This window comes from Malaclemys terrapin, chromosome 6 (genome assembly GCF_027887155.1).
Source record: "Malaclemys terrapin pileata isolate rMalTer1 chromosome 6, rMalTer1.hap1, whole genome shotgun sequence".
In the NCBI taxonomy this organism is placed as follows: Eukaryota; Metazoa; Chordata; order Testudines; family Emydidae; genus Malaclemys; species Malaclemys terrapin.
Window position 1 is genome coordinate 129,190,523 of NC_071510.1, and position 16,463 is coordinate 129,206,985.

Consider the following 16,463-nt stretch of genomic DNA (forward strand, 5'->3'; position numbering starts at 1 on the left):
GTGAGTCCCCTCAACTTAGCATATGGCCAACATTTATTTCTCCATCAAGCTTCATGTAGCTTGATATGCGCAATCCTGGCCCCAATTTAGTCAATGGACTTTTGCAATGACTTCTCTGAGGTGTTCGAAATCCAAACACTGCAGCACTAAGAACCTGAACCTTAGCTTCACCAGAAACAAATGAAATTAACTAATGTAGTTCACGTGCCCAAATGGAATAAAGTTAACAAAAGTAAACCGAAATGGAAAAAAATGGATATTTAAAATTGAGTTTAGCAGTTTATGACCATAAAATTGAGAAAAAATCATACACCTAAATGCAAAATTATCTTCACAGTGCCCCTTTAAAAGCACTTACAGAATATGGTACACAGAGAGCAACATGTACAAGAATGAGTAATGAGAAATGGAGCCTTATTTTATTATTAGCCTTAGTTACTAAACCGGCCTACACCTCTACAGCTACCTTCCATAAAAGCCAATAATGATCAAATCTTGACATCCTCATAATAAAAATCAAGACTCAACTGTGCCATCATTTTTCCATGAAGAAAAGTAGTAAACTCCTCTGATAGAAAGGAAACAGGCTGGATTTACACATAGGCCAAGCATAAAAATAGTAGTTGTAATTATCAGAGGAAAAAACAAGTAAGTCACACTTACTGTGTTGCATTTTGTCCCACACACCACTTGTCGGTGGTTCAACCATTGAGACGCAAAAACTTTATTGAGGGTCCCAAGATGAAATTCTCTCTCTTTCAGGAGACTGGGAAGTTGCTGTGCTGCATATCCATGCAACAAACGGTGGTAGCTGGATTCATTCTGCAGCCGAACCTCTCGGCCTTTCAGGTAGTACACCAGAGACTTTTTTACTGGGGGGAGTCTTTTCCTTTTGTGAGCTGAGTGATCCCAGCCATACTGTGAATGACAATCAAAATTCAATGCTGTAGTCACAGTATATTTTAAATAATTTATGGTTCTGTATTGAAGAGGAAGTTATCAATGAACAAATTAAAACTTGTAACCTACCCTAAAATACTATACAAGAGGGTTAAACCCATCCCAGCATAAACTTCAGCCATATTAAGAATCTTAAAATACGTATTTGTCAGGCACCAGCAGCATGCTGCTGTTCCAATAAAATTTCAAAGATGCCTATGACCCACAGGAAATCCCAAAGCACTTTAACACAGCTGAAAGTATCCCAGGTCAAGATAGTTTAATGACAGGTCTAATTATATCAATTTCGACACAAATGTATCAAACCTAGACTGATTGGAGGGGGTGTGTGTGTGGAAGTGTTCCAGCAAATAGATTCCTTATTCAAACACAAAGGAGGAGCGTTTTTTTAAAATGCACAGCCTGGTTCAATACCGACCTGAGTAGTAACCTGAGCTGCAAAGCACCTCCTCCCACTCCGTTTACAATCACTCCGGAGCATCGAGCACTACTGGCTTGCCAGTGACTGAGGAGGAGGGACGGGTGGGTTGATCAGGACCCACTAGTGAGTTTCCTGCCCAGGAGCAGCAGCGCCCGCCCGCCCGCCCCAGGCCCGGAGTGCGAGTCGGTTACAGGCTTCGAACGCTCGAACCCAAACACGGGCAGCGCCCGGAGCCCTGTGGGGATGCCCCCCCCCCTGCTCCCCTGGGGACCGCCCCTAACACCTCGGCTCCCCTCTGCACCCCCCGCAGCGGGCTAGCCAGGTGCCAGCCTCTCTCCCGGGGCGGAGGGCAGGTGCCAGGTGACCCAGGGCCCAAGCCTGGGCGGCACCCGAGCGAGCGGCAGGAGGCTGGCCGGCCGGGACGGAAGTGGCTCATCCCCTCGGTTACTCCCCACCCCGACTCCCCCTGTTACCTGCCCCCGCCCCCCCATTACCTACCTCGTCTCCCCTCGAGCCTCCACCGGCCCGGGGGCGGCGGGAACCTACTCCTGTCCGTCCCGGCCCCCTCAGTCCGCCCCACCGCCCTCGCTTCCTTCCCCGGGACCCCTTCCTCCCCTCTCCCTAGAGCCGACACCCGCCCCGGGACCCCTTCCTCCCCTCTCCCTAGAGCCGACACCCGCCCCGGGACCCCTTCCTCCCCTCTCCCTAGAGCCGACACCCGCCCCGGGACCCCTTCCTCCCCTCTCCCTAGAGCCGACACCCGCCCCGGGACCCCTTCCTCCCCTCTCCCTAGAGCCGACACCCGCCCCGGGACCCCTTCCTCCCCTCTCCCTAGAGCCGACACCCGCCCCGGGACCCCTTCCTCCCCTCTCCCTAGAGCCGACACCCGCCCCGGGACCCCTTCCTCCCCTCTCCCTAGAGCCGACACCCGCCCCGGGACCCCTTCCTCCCCTCTCCCTAGAGCCGACACCCGCCCCGGGACCCCTTCCTCCCCTCTCCCTAGAGCCGACACCCGCCCCGGGACCCCTTCCTCCCCTTTCCCTAGAGCCGACACCCGCCCCGGGACCCCTTCCTCCCCTCTCCCTAGAGCCGACACCCGCCCCGGGACCCCTTCCTCCCCTTTCCCTAGAGCCGACACCCGCCCCGGGCCCCCGCCTCTGCCGCCCGTTACCTGCACCCTCTGCAGCCCTCCCCGCGCCCGGGGCTGAGCCGGCCCTTCCCCCGTTGGCGCTGACCTCGGCCCTGCCCCCCCCCCCACCCCAGCACCAACCTCGGACCTCCCCCCCCGCACAAGTTACCTGTTCCCTGGACCCAGCTCTCCCCCCGCCGCCCCCCCCGTTACCTGCTCCGCCCCGCTCCCCGTTACCTGCTCCCCTCCGCCGCCCCCCCATTACCTGTTCCCCCCCCCCCGCCGCCGTGGCCCGCCGTTAGCTACTTTCCCCCCGCCCCCGCCGCGCCCCTTCCCCCGTTACCTGCTCCCCTCGGAGCCCTCCGGGCGCCGCCGCAGTGGCAGCCGCCGCTTTCCGCTTCCTGCTAACTGTTTTCCTGGCCATAGTAGGCGGGGGAGACACCGAGGCCCCGGCCCGGGCCCCACATGGAGCAGGAGGGGGAGGCGGCCGCCGGAGGACGGGGCATATACGTGCGGGGGAGCCGGACCCTGTCCCTCTCACCGCCCGCAGGCCCAGCCGGCCGGGCTTCACGGCATTTTACGCCCCGACGACAAGTTTACGGCAGAGCTCCCGTCGCACGGTTTCCTAGCAACCGCCACGGACGGGCCGCGCGGAGATGGGGCGCTCGCTGCGCAGCGCCCCGCCCTGCGTGGTTGCTAGGAGAACGGGGCGGACGTGAACGACTCAACCCCCCGGCCCTGCCTCAGAGGCCTGGTGTTTGGCCTGCAAGGCCCAGCGCGGCCTGTCGGGCGGACCACAGGGACGGCAGCGCCGGGCGTGATCTGCCCCTCGGCCTGAGCCCCCGCCCTCGCCCTGTCCCCGCCACGGGATCTGCCGCTACTGTCCCACAGCGAGAGCCACGTCTCCTCTGCCCCTCTGCCCCGGGTGTGACCCCTGGTCCTCCGCCCCAGCGCGATCCCCCTCCTGCCCCTCTGCCCCGGGTGTGACCCCTGGTCCTCCGCCCCAGCGCGATCCCCCTCCTGCCCCTCTGCCCCGGGTGTGACCCCTGGTCCTCCGCCCCAGCGCGATCCCCCTCCTGCCCCTCTATCCCCCTCCTGCCCCTCTGCCCTGGCTGTGACCCCTGGTCCTCCGCCCCAGCGCGATCCCCCTCCTGCCCCTCTGCCCCGGGTGTGACCCCTGGTCCTCCGCCCCAGCGCGATCCCCCTCCTGCCCCTCTGCCCTGGGTGTGACCCCTGGTCCTCCGCCCCAGCGCGATCCCCCTCCTGCCCCTCTGCCCTGGGTGTGACCCCTGGTCCTCCGCCCCAGCGCGATCCCCCTCCTGCCCCTCTATCCCCCTCCTGCCCCTCTGCCCTGGCTGTGACCCCTGGTCCTCCGCCCCAGCGCGATCCCCCTCCTGCCCCTCTGCCCTGGCTGTGACCCCTGGTCTTCCGCCCCAGGGCGATCCCCCCTCCTGCCCCTGGCTGTGACCCCTGGTCTTCCGCCCCAGGGCGATCCCCCTCCTGCCCCTCTGCCCCTGGGTGTGACCCCTGGTCTTCCGCCCCAGGGCGATCCCCCTCCTGCCCTTCTGCCCCTGGGTGTGACCCCTGGTCTTCCGCCCCAGCGCGATCCCCCTCCTGCCCATCTGCCCTGGCTGTGACCCCTGGTCTTCCGCCCCAGGGCGATCCCCCCTCCTGCCCCTGGCTGTGACCCCTGGTCTTCCGCCCCAGGGCGATCCCCCTCCTGCCCCTCTGCCCCTGGGTGTGACCCCTGGTCTTCCGCCCCAGCGCGATCCCCCTCCTGCCCATCTGCCCTGGGTGTGACCCCTGGTCTTCCTCCCCAGGGCGATCCCCCTCCTGCCCCTCTATCCCTCTTCCTGCCCCTCTATCCCTCGGTGTGACCCCTGGTCTTCCGCCCCAGCGCGATCCCCCTCCTGCTCCTTTATCCCCCCTCCTGCCTATCTGCCCCTGGGTGTGACCCCTGGTCTTCCGCCCCAGGGCGATCCCCCCCTCCTGCCCATCTGCCCTGGGTGTGACCCCTGGTCTTCCGCCCCAGGGCGATCCCCCCTCCTGCCCCTCTATCCCTCGGTGTGACCCCTGGTCTTCCACCCCAGGGCAATCCCCCTCCTGCCCCTCTATCCCTCGGTGCGACCCCTGGTCTTCCATCCCAGGGCGATCCCCCCTCCTGCCCCTCTATCCCTTGGTATGACCCCCCCCAGTCTTTCCCTTCAGGGTGATCCCTCTTCTGCCCCTCTATCCCTCGGTGTGACCCCTGGTCTTCCATCCCAGGGCGATCCCCCCTCCTGCCCCTCTATCCCTTGGTATGACCCCCCCCAGTCTTTCCCTTCAGGGTGATCCCTCTTCTGCCCCTCTATCCCTCGGTGCGACCCCCCCCCGTCTTTCCCCTCAGGATGATCCCCCCCTTCTGCCTCTCTATCCCTCAGTGCGACCCCCCCCCGTCTTTCCCTTCAGGGCGATCCCCCCTTCTGCCCCTCTATCCCTTGGTGCAACCCCCCCCCCATCTTTCCCTTCAGGGCGATCCCCCCTTCTGCCCCTCTATCCCTTGGTGTGACCCCCCGTCTTTCCTTTTAGGGTGATTCCCCCTTCTGCCCCTCTATCCCTCGGTGTGACCCCCCCAGTCTTTCCCTTCAGGGTGATCCCCCTTCTGCCCCTCTATCCCTCAGTGTGACACACACCCCCGTCTTTCCCTTCAGGATGATCCCCCCCTTCTGCCCCTCTATCCCTCGGTGTAACCCCCAATCTTCCCCTCTCATAATGATCCCCCCTTCTGCCCATCTACCTCTGAGCATGACCCCCTGTCTTCACCATCCCTGTGTGACCCCCCCTTCTGCCCATCCACCCCTTGGTGTGACCCCCCCCAGGGTGATCCCCCCTTCTGCCCATCTACCCCTCAGCGTGATGCTCCGTTATCCCTTCCAAGGGTGATCACCCTTCTGCCCCTCAGCGTGACCCCCTCATCTTCCCCCTCCCCAGATGATCCCCCCTTTGCCCATCTACCTCTCAGCATGACCCCCCCCGTCCTCACCCTCCAGGGTTATCCCCGCTTCTACCCCATCTACTTCTCGGCATGATCCTCGTCTGCACCCAGCATGACCTCCCCATCTGTCCCCCCAGTGTGACCCTCTTTTGCTCTATCTGTCCCTCAGTATCACTCCCCCATCTCCCTCCATTTACTCCCCAGTGCAACCCTCCCATCTATCTCCAGCATGATCCTCCCATCTGACCCCAATTTATGCTCCACTGTGATTCTCCCATCTCACTCTGGAGTCCCTCTATCAAAAGGAGAAGGAAATGCACCAGGACATAATGGGTCTTCTCAGGTGGCAAACCCAAATGCTGCAGACCCCGATTGACCTACAAGTCCAAACAGCCCAGTCTTCCCACTCTTCGCAGTCCTTAGAGAACTCCATAGTAGCAGCTCCCTACACCTCCCAACGTACTACATGGCAGCATGGGCCACATTCTTACTCCTACCACTTCCCTCCGGGTCTGAGGGACCACCTACAGAACTACAGCTTCACATAAACCAATAAGGATTCTCACAGGTCAGAGTATGGGTAGCTATGAGAGACTACATTTGTGCACTAAAATGGGTAGAAATGGACAGCTCCAGTGCTCTGGACAACCTGGGGCTCCTCCGGGCAGGTTGGAAGAAGGGAGGGGCTCAGGGCTCCGGCTAGCCTGGGGCTCCTCTGGCCATGGTGGTGGGGGGTTGAACACGGTTCCTCTGGGGGAGAGGGGGGCTCGGGGCTTTGGCCACGAAGGGGCGCAGAGGGTCTCGGACTCTAGCCGCGGAGGGGAGGAGGAGGTCTTGGGGCTCCGGCCACGGAGGGGGGCAAGGGGTTTCGTGGCTCTGGCCAAGGGGGCAGGGGGTCTTGGGGCTCTGGCCAAGGGGGAGGGGCACGCCAGTGCCAGGGGTAGAACCTGGGGGGCTCCACCCGCTGTCCATGACCAGCACAACTCCTGATGGTAAAACAACTCTGAACTACTGTTCCCGCTTTGGAAAAGAATCTATCTCCAGAGTGGCCAGACAGTAGCCAAATGGGATAAAAAGGCTAAAAGAGCTTATGAACACTTTTACAACCGAGGTCACTCAGAGAACTGCCAGGTCTAGAAACTGGTGCCTGTGTTCGTGTTAAATTGGATGGAGAAAAAGGATGGACAACTCCAATTGTCATAAAGAAAAGGAATTCAGCATCCAGGTCATACATGATCGGGATTGACAGTGGGGAGTTCAACAGAAACCACTGACATCTATAGTTTTTTTCCTCAGAAAGAACAATCAGCAGAGCAAACTGCAAATGCAGATGGAGAACAATAATAATAATAATCAAGGCTTCCAAACCGACACAGCCAGTCGTTGTAACTAATGGACAGCCAGATAACCAAGTTGTTACATGTTTGGGTTGTGTAACTTGAAAACCAATACAGTTCAGAGACACTTAACAGACTGATACGTACTGAACTTCAAAGACAGTATGACAGTTGTAAATATTGTAAATGGTAGGAATGTAGAACTTAAAAGGGGAGATGTCCAGCCAATAGGTGGCACTGTATGCAAAATATCTTATTTAAATAAACCTCAGCCAGACCTGGTGGAAATTAAAGGATATTATGACAAACAACATCTGGTGTGTATAAACAAGCTCTGTAGCCGGTCCATATATAGTACAGAAGTACAGAACAATAACCATGTTTGACACATATCCCATGCCAAAGGTTGACAAATTGTTGGTGTGATTAGGGTCTGGAAAGTATATCTCAACTTTAGATCTGACCAAGGGCTACTGGTAGATCCCTTAACAAAGGGATCTGGAGAAACAATGGCCTTTGCAACGCCTTTTGGCCTGTACCATTTCAAGACCATGCCCTTCAGCCTTCGTGGGGCCCTTGCTACCTTCCAGTGGCTGATGGACACAGTCCTGTGACCACACAGTCAGTATGCAGCAGCCTACATACACAATATAGTTGTTTACAGTTGTGAGTGGGAAAAACACTTCAAGCATATATTGGCAGTCCTATGGCCCTTGAGGAAGCCAGCCTTATTGCAAACCTGTCCAAGTGCCATTTGGGGTTTCCTTATGGTGACCAGATGTCCCAATTACCTCCCACCCCCATCCCGATTTTTTACACTTTCTATCTGGTCACCCTAGGTTTCCTGAGGTAATGTACTTGGGATATACTGTCAGAAATGGAAAACTTAGACCTCTGATTGGGAAGGTCCAGGTCTTGAATGATTACCTTATTCTGTCAACCAAGAAACAAGTTAGGTGATTTTTGGGTTGCCAATTTTGGTTGGACATATTCCGTGAGGTTTCCTCACATGACACAGTCTTTAATTAAAGATTAATCTTTAATTACTGGAGACTCCAGGACAATCCTGGAGGGTTGGCAACACTAACTATAGATGATTCATATCCGGCTTCCCATGAGAGCAGCACTCTAGCTTCAAGAGGGTCACCTGGTCCGAGCTCTGTGACAAAGCCTTTGGGACCTTGAAAGACTTTTAAAGCAAACAACCAGCCCTCTTCCACCCTGACCTCACATGACAGTTCATACTCCACACAGAGGCTTCAGATGTGGGGGTAGGGGCAGTGTTGTCTCAAGACTTTGTTGGGAGGAAAGCATCCAGTACCCTATATCAACCAGAAACCATTTCTCTGAGGGAGGGCCTACTTGACTAAAGAGAAAGAGACCTTGGCAATAAAGTGAGTCATAGAAGTGTTGTGATATTATTACCTACTGTGAAACCCCTTCCTCTTATAACTGATCATGCACCCCTCCACTGGCTAAATACCAGGAAAGACACCAACCCCTGGATTAGCAGATGGTATTTGGCCATGCAAACCTTATGCCATCCAGATGGCCCACAGACCAGGGAACAAACATCTGAACACAGGAGACAGCAAAGCCTGGACTCAGACACTCCAACACTGGGCTTAAGGATGTGTGTGTGTGTATGATGGCGTGGACAAACCCCACACTGGAGAGATAGGGGCTCAGGAACATCTCTAGGTCTGGGAAGCCCCGCCCCAGCAGGGCTGCTGGCATGTTCCAGTTGGAGGAAGGATTTAAGAGGGAGTTTCTTCAGCACAGCTGTGAGGCAGGTAGAGAGAGACAGACCTGCATTCACTGTTGCAGAGGGACTAGGCCAGGACGGTATCTCCTGCAGGAGGACTGCAACATGAAGCCAGGACTCCTAGCCTGCAGAGAACCTTGGATTGGGTTGCCATGGACAGCCACCAGCCATAATGCACCCTGAGGAAGGACAGAGTGGTACTAAGAGAACCTGGGAAGTGTTAGCTGGATTGCCAGTAGTGGACACCTTCTTTACGGTGTTCAAGAGGGCCCCTGGGTTGGCATCCCATAGAGTGGGAAGGCCTAGGTTCCTCTACTCGTACTGCTAGGTGGAGCTCTTGCCCCAGACAGAAACTGCTAGGCAGGAATTCACCCACTCAGACTGCCCCAAACAGCTTATAATCTAAATTGTCCAAGTGTCTGCCCAGCCAGTCCCAGTTCTCCCCCCATACCTTAGCTCCTTGTCAGACAAGTCTCCTGCATCCTTCCATCCCCCCCCCCACCACTGATTCCTAGTTCCAGTCTCCTTGACCTGTCAATCACAGACTCCCTCCTTCCCCCAAGTTCCTTGACCAACCTGTGTTCCCCCACAGCCTACCGACTCCTCCGCCCTACACAAGTTCCCAATCCGAGTCTCCTTGCCCTGCCCATCCCAACCTTCCCTGTTCCCTGGCTCCTAGTCCCAGCCTCTCCTCCCCCGACCTCCCAGTCCAGTCTCTTTGCCCAGACAGTCTCAGTCACAGTTTATCTTCCTCACAGTCCCAGTCTCACAAGACTCCTTGTCCCAATCGACTCCTTTCCCTCTGCCCTGTCCAGCTTGTATCCCCTGTGTATTTTAATCATGTCTTCCTTCTCCATACTGCCTCGGTGTCAAGAGAGTGGCCACTGGCAGCACAGGAGAAACAGGCTCCCTGCTTCCAGTTCCCGTGGCCAGCCCAACCCTCGTCTGGAGCAGCTGGCAGCAGCCATTAGCGGGAGAGTCCTGCTTTGCCCTTGTAATCCTGGGCAGGAGACAGCATGACCAGCTACTACGCTCAGTCACTTTGTGGGAATGGTGCATGTGGTGTCTGTTCACCCACAGGAGCTGTGAGAGGCTCAAGAATGCTCACTGAGGACAAAATCTTCAGAGATTTTAGTTGCTAAAATAAATAAATCTCTGTGATTTTTTTCAAAGACTTATAATTTGGGTGCTTTTCATTGGACAGGCAAAAGTTACATCCCTGACACAAGAGGCCAACCTCCTGACACATTTCAAGTCCCTAGTTCAAAGCAAGAGGGCACTAGAACTTTTTAAATAAAAGGCGGACAGAACTTTTTAACATGGCCATGACAATGTACTGTTCTCTAGCCTCATTCTCAGAAATGGCTGGGCATTTCCAAAAAGGTTCAGCTTGAGGTGCACACCCAGCATGGCAAAATTCAGCCTGAATGGTTAAAGTTTGGCATGTTATAAGAAATGGAAGACAAGATCTTATAATGTAAAGTATTGGACAACCTTAATAATAGGTTCACAGACCCATCATTAATAAAGTGTTAGATTATCAAGTGTCAGCTCTCTAATTGTAAAAAACAAACCTATTTTCCTAGTGTATATATGGCCCAAGACAGGGTTACAGCACATTTCTTCTGTTAAATTTTCATGGTGTTAAGCTCTTTTGTAACTATTTCAGGGTTGTCTTTTGCTCAAGGAGCATGTTAGATGTAAGTTTGTTGCCTTTCTGCCCATAAGCCTCTGAACTGATGATCCTAATTAAACATTGTCTGGTGTGTTGCTATATTCTAACAATGGGTTACTTGAATCCACTAAGGTTTTTTATAAAATCCAGTTCTTTGCTGTTCCTACAGACTTTTCTGCTAATCCATTTAACTGTGTACAGTAAACACTGGATGGAGTAAGGGCTTGAACTGATGTATCAAAGGAAATTGCAGAAATGTGCTACTCATGAATTGCAGGACATTATCTGTTATTAACTCATTTAGAATCCCATGGCAAGCAAATTGCAATTTATACTGTATTTTTACATTGCTACTCATTATGTTTTGCAGTGGTGACATATGAATAATAGTATACCAATAACAGGTAATCTTTCTCGTTTATTTTAAATAGACTGGTGCCCACCTTGACCCAAAAGTGTTCAGAAATCTCATGTGATTTCAGGGGTTCTTTTCCATTATTTCCTGTGTTTATTGCAGATTTCATACTCAGATGCCTCTTCTCACATAGCAGCATTCATGCCTGGCCTGAAAAAGACATCTCAAGCTCTTTTTCTTACACTTCTCAATATTCCCATGTGCACTATGGATTACATCTAGTATTTTCAACATTATCCTGTGCAGCTTGGACACAAGGTACTTTGTACAGAATCCCGTCACATGTAGCAATTTCATTTGGTGTTTTCACAAGAGAATGAGGCACCCAACTTCCATTGACTTTCAGGGAGAGTTGTTACCTGGCTCCTTTGATAATCCCATCCCTCATCTCTATAGTCCCAAAAGAGTTTTATGCTTGGAGATGCATGCACTTTTTCTGTTGTTCATACAGTAGGCGCTGACTCTGTGGGTGCTCCGGGGCTGAAAAATTAGCCAAGCTCCTCTCACCCTCTGCCCCACCTCCTCCTCCACTGAGCACACCGCGTCCTCGCTCCTCTGCCTACCTCCCAGCGCTTCCTGCCCGCCCACCACCAAACAGCTGTTTGGCAGCATTAGCACGCTCTGGGAGGGAGGGGGAAGAGCGAGAACATGGTGCACTCAGGGGAGGAGGCAGGGAAGAAGCAGGGCTGGAGATTTGGGGAAGGAGTTGGAATAGGGGCGGGGAGGGGGCAGAGTTGGGGCGGGGACTTTGGGAAGGGGTTGGAATGGGGGTGGGGCAGGGGTGGAGCCTCATGGAAGGGGTGGAGTGAGGGCGGGACCAGGGGCAGAGGCGGGTCGAGCACCCACGGGAAAGAGGGAAAGTCGACACCTACAGTTCATACCACTAGAATGACTCTCTCTAGGTGTTCTTCTTTCTCGCCCCCTTTTGTGTCTGCTCTTCTTGCTTTATCTTAAAAAGAAACAGGATGGGACTTCAACAAGAGTAATGTAAGTGTTACCATCTAAAACTGACCCTTTGCCCTAATAAAGCCCTTTGATATCATATAAAGGACTGTCAAGCAAGGGATGTTCACTTTAAAGTGCTCTTTACACCAAAACAAGGGGAATAGTTAAAATCAAGTTTTTACTTATTGTTCCCCCCCTTCTTTTGGAGTGCGTTTAGTAAATGGTTACAATGGTATGATGGTGTTCATTTGTAGTGGGGTTGGGCCAGCCTTAACTTTATGCAAACCCTGGACCACAATTAGCTGTTAAATGATGTGAGAGTAAAACAAGGGTTTTAAAACACCTCAACTCCTTTGAGCCTAGGAACTCCTCTCTCAATACAAAGATACCCCAGTCCCTCTGAATGTTGTGTTCCAGTTCCAGGGAGACACCTCAAAACAGTCCAGTGCCTTCCGAAGACCGTGCCCCCTGGGGGTGTCCAATCGCAGGCCTGCAATCCCTCTGAATGCTGACTCTCACCTCTTCTGCATGCCATGTCCCACCCCGAGAATCCTCTGATCTCTCTGCCCTCAGGAGAGCCACTGGGACAGCTCATCCTTCTGAATGCTGCACCCCCTGCCTGGGAGCAGCATTACCATGCTCTGGGAGGGAGGGGGAAGAGCGAGAACATGGCGCGCTCAGGGGAGGAGGCAGGGAAGAAGCAGGGCTGGAGATTTGGGGAAGGAGTTGGAATAGGGGCAGGGAGGGGGCAGAGTTGGGGTGGGGACTTTGGGGAAGGGGTTGGAATGGGGGTGGGGCAGGGTGGAGCCTCATGGAAGGGGTGGAGTGGGGGCGGGACCAGGGGCAGAGGGGCGGAGGACCCCACCCAACCCTTCTGAATGCTGCACCCTGTTTGTGGCACCCCTTGGGATAGCCTGGCTGCTGCATCCCATCCTTATGCAGATCCCATTCCCAAAGGAACATTTGGTCGCTCCAGACACTGTCCCCCCAGGGGAGATCTCCTGCCAATCTTATCCAGCTATCCTGATTGCATTGGGGAAGAGTGAGGTAACAGAGAAGGGAGGGTGTTTGCAAAGTCATCACAGCTCAGCCTCTGTAGACTGCAAAGGTCACTCTGCAGCTCCCAATAACAGTAACTAGTTGGGTAAGTTTCCCCCACCATGGGCCCCCGACATGTCTGGCTTGTCACAGCCACAATATGTGAAAAATAGTAGGTTTTTTTAAATGATCCTAGTTCTGGAATAAGCAGTTAACTTGCCTCTGATTTGGAATGTTAGTAAAACAGAAGCTGTGGATAACAGTCCTTTATTACACTACACTTTTATTCAGGTATAAATGTAGGGAGCAATGTATTATATATGCAACTTTCAGAGGAGGATGCATATTTTGCTGTAAATATATAATCTATGAGAATCTGTTGGATCAATGCTGACATACACCAGCCAAGGATCTAGCCCATTGGGCATAATCTGTGGGAGCATATTCAGAACTGCCACATTCTAAAATAACCCTATAAGTGAAATTTTGGTCGATGTGAGCACATGAAGTGAGTGGATTTTTTTATTCAGCCTGTCACCTCCTATCTAATAATAATAAATTCATGCTAGTACTCCTTTGGAGATAGGTTAGTTTTACAGATGGGGAAATTGCAGTACATATAGGCAATGTGACTTTCCCAGGGTCACTCAGTGGCAGAGCTGAGAAGGAAAATATAGGAACCTTGACTCTCTGTCCTTGTGCATTCAGTGAGACCACTTAGCTTCAAGGGGACTATTCACATGCCTAAAACTTAGCATATACACAAATCTTTTCAGGCCTGTATTAGGTGCACTCACTGCTAATGTTGCTTCCTAATGACTATCCTTTCTGTTGTCAGATTCCTGACTTATATAGGCCCTGCCTGCTCCTGCCTAGCTGAGCCTTTTCTAATTAACCCGCCCCCCCACTTCTGCAGGTGCAGCATGGACAGTTAATTGGTCATCTGAAGCCCTCCAAGCCTTGGGTGGGGTGGACACCCCATCACAGAGCCTAAGAAGACAAGTTACATGAAAAGTGAGGGGAGACACAGTCAAATATTTATAATTTCATATAAATGTGCATTTCTGTTGTTATAAATAAACATAAATATCCTAATGCAACCATCACCCTAGCTTAATATTGTTTTTCCGCCTCTGGCTTCTGATTCTGATATGAAACCTCACTATAGCACTTTGCTATTATATCTCTACTGAGAAGTGGGGAGATACTACTTGCATTTTGTGTATAGATTATATGGGACATGCAAATTTCTGAGATTCTGCTGAATTTATAATACAAATCCCTAAACCCACTGCTTTCCTTTTATATAGGATAAATCACCTTGTAAGATATTGTCTCCTTGCCAATTTCAGAGGCTGCAGCCTGGCTGCTTTCCTCCTGTCTTTTTTTTTTTTTTTTTTAAACTAACACTTGCTGCAGGTCTCCCTGGAAGGCAGGGACAGAAATTATTCTGGCAGTCACCATGATTGCACTAGGGGAGAGAGACAAAAGGGCTGTTACATCACAGTCCTGAGGGCCAGGCTACAGAAAGTGAGTTGACACCATTGTGCCTATATGGTACGAGGGATATATTAGCAGATCATCTGCCTTCAGAGGCAGAGATGCATTTTTCATTCTACACATATCCCTTTATAGCTAGCTGTCCCTGCCTTCCAGGGAGACCTGCAGCAAGTGTTAGTTTAAAAAAAAATTCAGCTAGCTATAAAGTATCTGACTGATCTCTTGTTAGAGGTATTACACCCCACCACTTCTTCCTTCACTCACAATTCAGATCCAATATGTGTAATCACACGCTAAACAGTCTGTTCTGCTTTGTATTTAGTTGTTATACTCTGTGTACGTTTCCCATTCTTGAAGAGCTCTGTGTAAGTTTGAAAGCTTGTCTCTCTCACCAACAGAAGTTAGTCCAATAAAAGATAACCTCACCCACCTTGTATTTCTAATATAATGGGACTGACATGGCTACAGCAACACCGCATACATCCACACCCAGTCAAGCTTGCAATACTTTGGCCCAAATTCTATGTGGATAGAACCTGTACCAGGACAGAGCCCTGCTAAAATCAGGAGTCCTATGTATGGAGCTCATTGCAGGGTCAGGGCCTTAGTGATGGTTTTGACCAACTCCATCTTATTAGCAAATCCTCTTGTTCTAGGGTATTAAAAGGATAGGTGGAATATTTTGTATTGGCTATATTGCACTAATACCTGAAATGTATGAGCTTATATGTTTTTCCCTAGGTTACTTATGGAGGTGAAAATTAGAGTATTAAATGACAGAAATCCAAATTTCTAAATGTCTCTTTTGGATGGATGGTGACCACCTAACTAGGCTTGTGAGCCCTGTGTACCACCAAGCCTCAGGCTTGCGTGGGATTTCTTATGCCATCAGACCTGTCTCCAGAATCTCAGGCCTTTCCGTATGGCAACTTTGAAAGTGACATTGCACAGAATAGAGAAGGCAGAGATGGGTCCTGTTCAAGCAGACTGCAAAGAGGACAGTTCCTTTGCTCATGAAACCTTTTGCTGCCTAGAGTCACGTGAAGTCAGAGAATTTATTCTTTTCTTGATTTAAAAGACAGTCTTTTTTTTTTCCCTTTGGTCTTATAAAAAGAGAAAACTTGGGCAGAAGGGTGCAGGAGGAAGCGAAGAATGCCAAGGAAGCCATTTCCCACTGTAAACAGACCAACAGAAACACCTAAGAGTAGGAAGAGGAGAATTATAGCCCACCCTCCCGCCCTGCGCAGATGATGGATTGTCCAGTGACTGAGGTGCTAGCCGGAGACCTGTGTTTGACTCCTTGCTCTTCCACAGACTTTCTGTAAGAATCTGGCCAACATTAACTTAGAGCCCATGTTAGTCTAGGTAGTGAGAGTTTTGGGCCTATTGAGAACCCCTTGTCAGGGGGGAAAATGAATGTTATCGAAATGAATGTGCGCTTCCCTGAATATAGGGTATCCCGAAAGGTCTCCCAGTTTCTATTCTACAGTTTTGTTTCAGAAATATTATCAAAATGTTCAAAATATTGCTCTGAGGACGGTGTATAAATCGCTTAGTTTCTCTGCCTCAGTGCCCCATCTGTACAAGGGGGATCTACCTACCAGGGGACCAGGGAGGATAAACACATTACAGACTGGGAGGTGCTCAGATACTGTGGTAATGGGGGCTGTGCCTTAGACCCGGAAAGAGGCATCTGAGGCACCCCTTCCTCCAGCCACAGGGTGGGGCACTAACCCCTAGCTCTGCCCTAACCCTTTTCCAGTTGTGGATCTCGAGGCAGCTCCAGAGGGGTCAGTATCATCAGCCCTGAGTTGCAGAAGGGGAAACTGAGGCACAGAGCGGGCAGGCGGTTTACCCAGGCCGGCCAGTGGCAGAGCTGGGACCAGAAGTCTAGGGTGTGGAGTCCCGGCTGAGGGCACCGTGCACTAGCCTGCAATGCCCCCCATGATCCCATGCTGGTGGGACAGGAGGGCTGACACCTGACACACCCCGTCCACATAGGAGGGACACGGGTGGGGTTGGGCTGGATGGGGTTGGGCTGGAGCTAATGGGAGGGGCCAATAGCTCACGGGGGGGGGGGGGGGGGGGGGGGCGTGGAAGACATTTGCCTCCACCTCAGCGGCGCCACCGCCTGGCAGCAGCCGGCAGTGCCCCGCCCTGGGGGCGGGGCCAAATTTAAAGTCCCGCCCCCCGGCGCCCTATCTCCCCACCCCTATTCGAGAGGGCAGATGTCATCGCGCCTCCCCTCCTCCGATTGGCCGGCGAGGTCAGGCGTGTGGCGTGGCTACGCAGCGCGTCGCCGTG

At 52.7% G+C, this 16,463-nt stretch overlaps 1 protein-coding gene across 2 annotated transcripts in view; it reads right to left on the reverse strand.

Annotated features, from left to right (window-relative positions):
• The window catches only part of DCAF12 (DDB1 and CUL4 associated factor 12), a 41,407-nt gene extending 38,326 nt beyond the window's left edge, over positions 1-3,081 (reverse strand). Inside the window, exons 1-2 of one of the 2 annotated variants that reach the window (XM_054031664.1) lie at positions 2,854-3,081; positions 664-918 (exon numbers count right to left, since the gene is read on the reverse strand). In XM_054031664.1, coding sequence (XP_053887639.1) covers positions 664-918; positions 2,854-2,934 — 336 coding nt within the window. In that variant the 5' untranslated portion in view covers positions 2,935-3,081. Of the gene's footprint in view, positions 1-663; positions 919-1,378; positions 1,457-2,853 lie in introns of those variants that run through there. The other variant, XM_054031665.1, reaches the window with a different exon arrangement.
• Between the last annotated feature and the right edge of the window lie 13,382 nt (positions 3,082-16,463).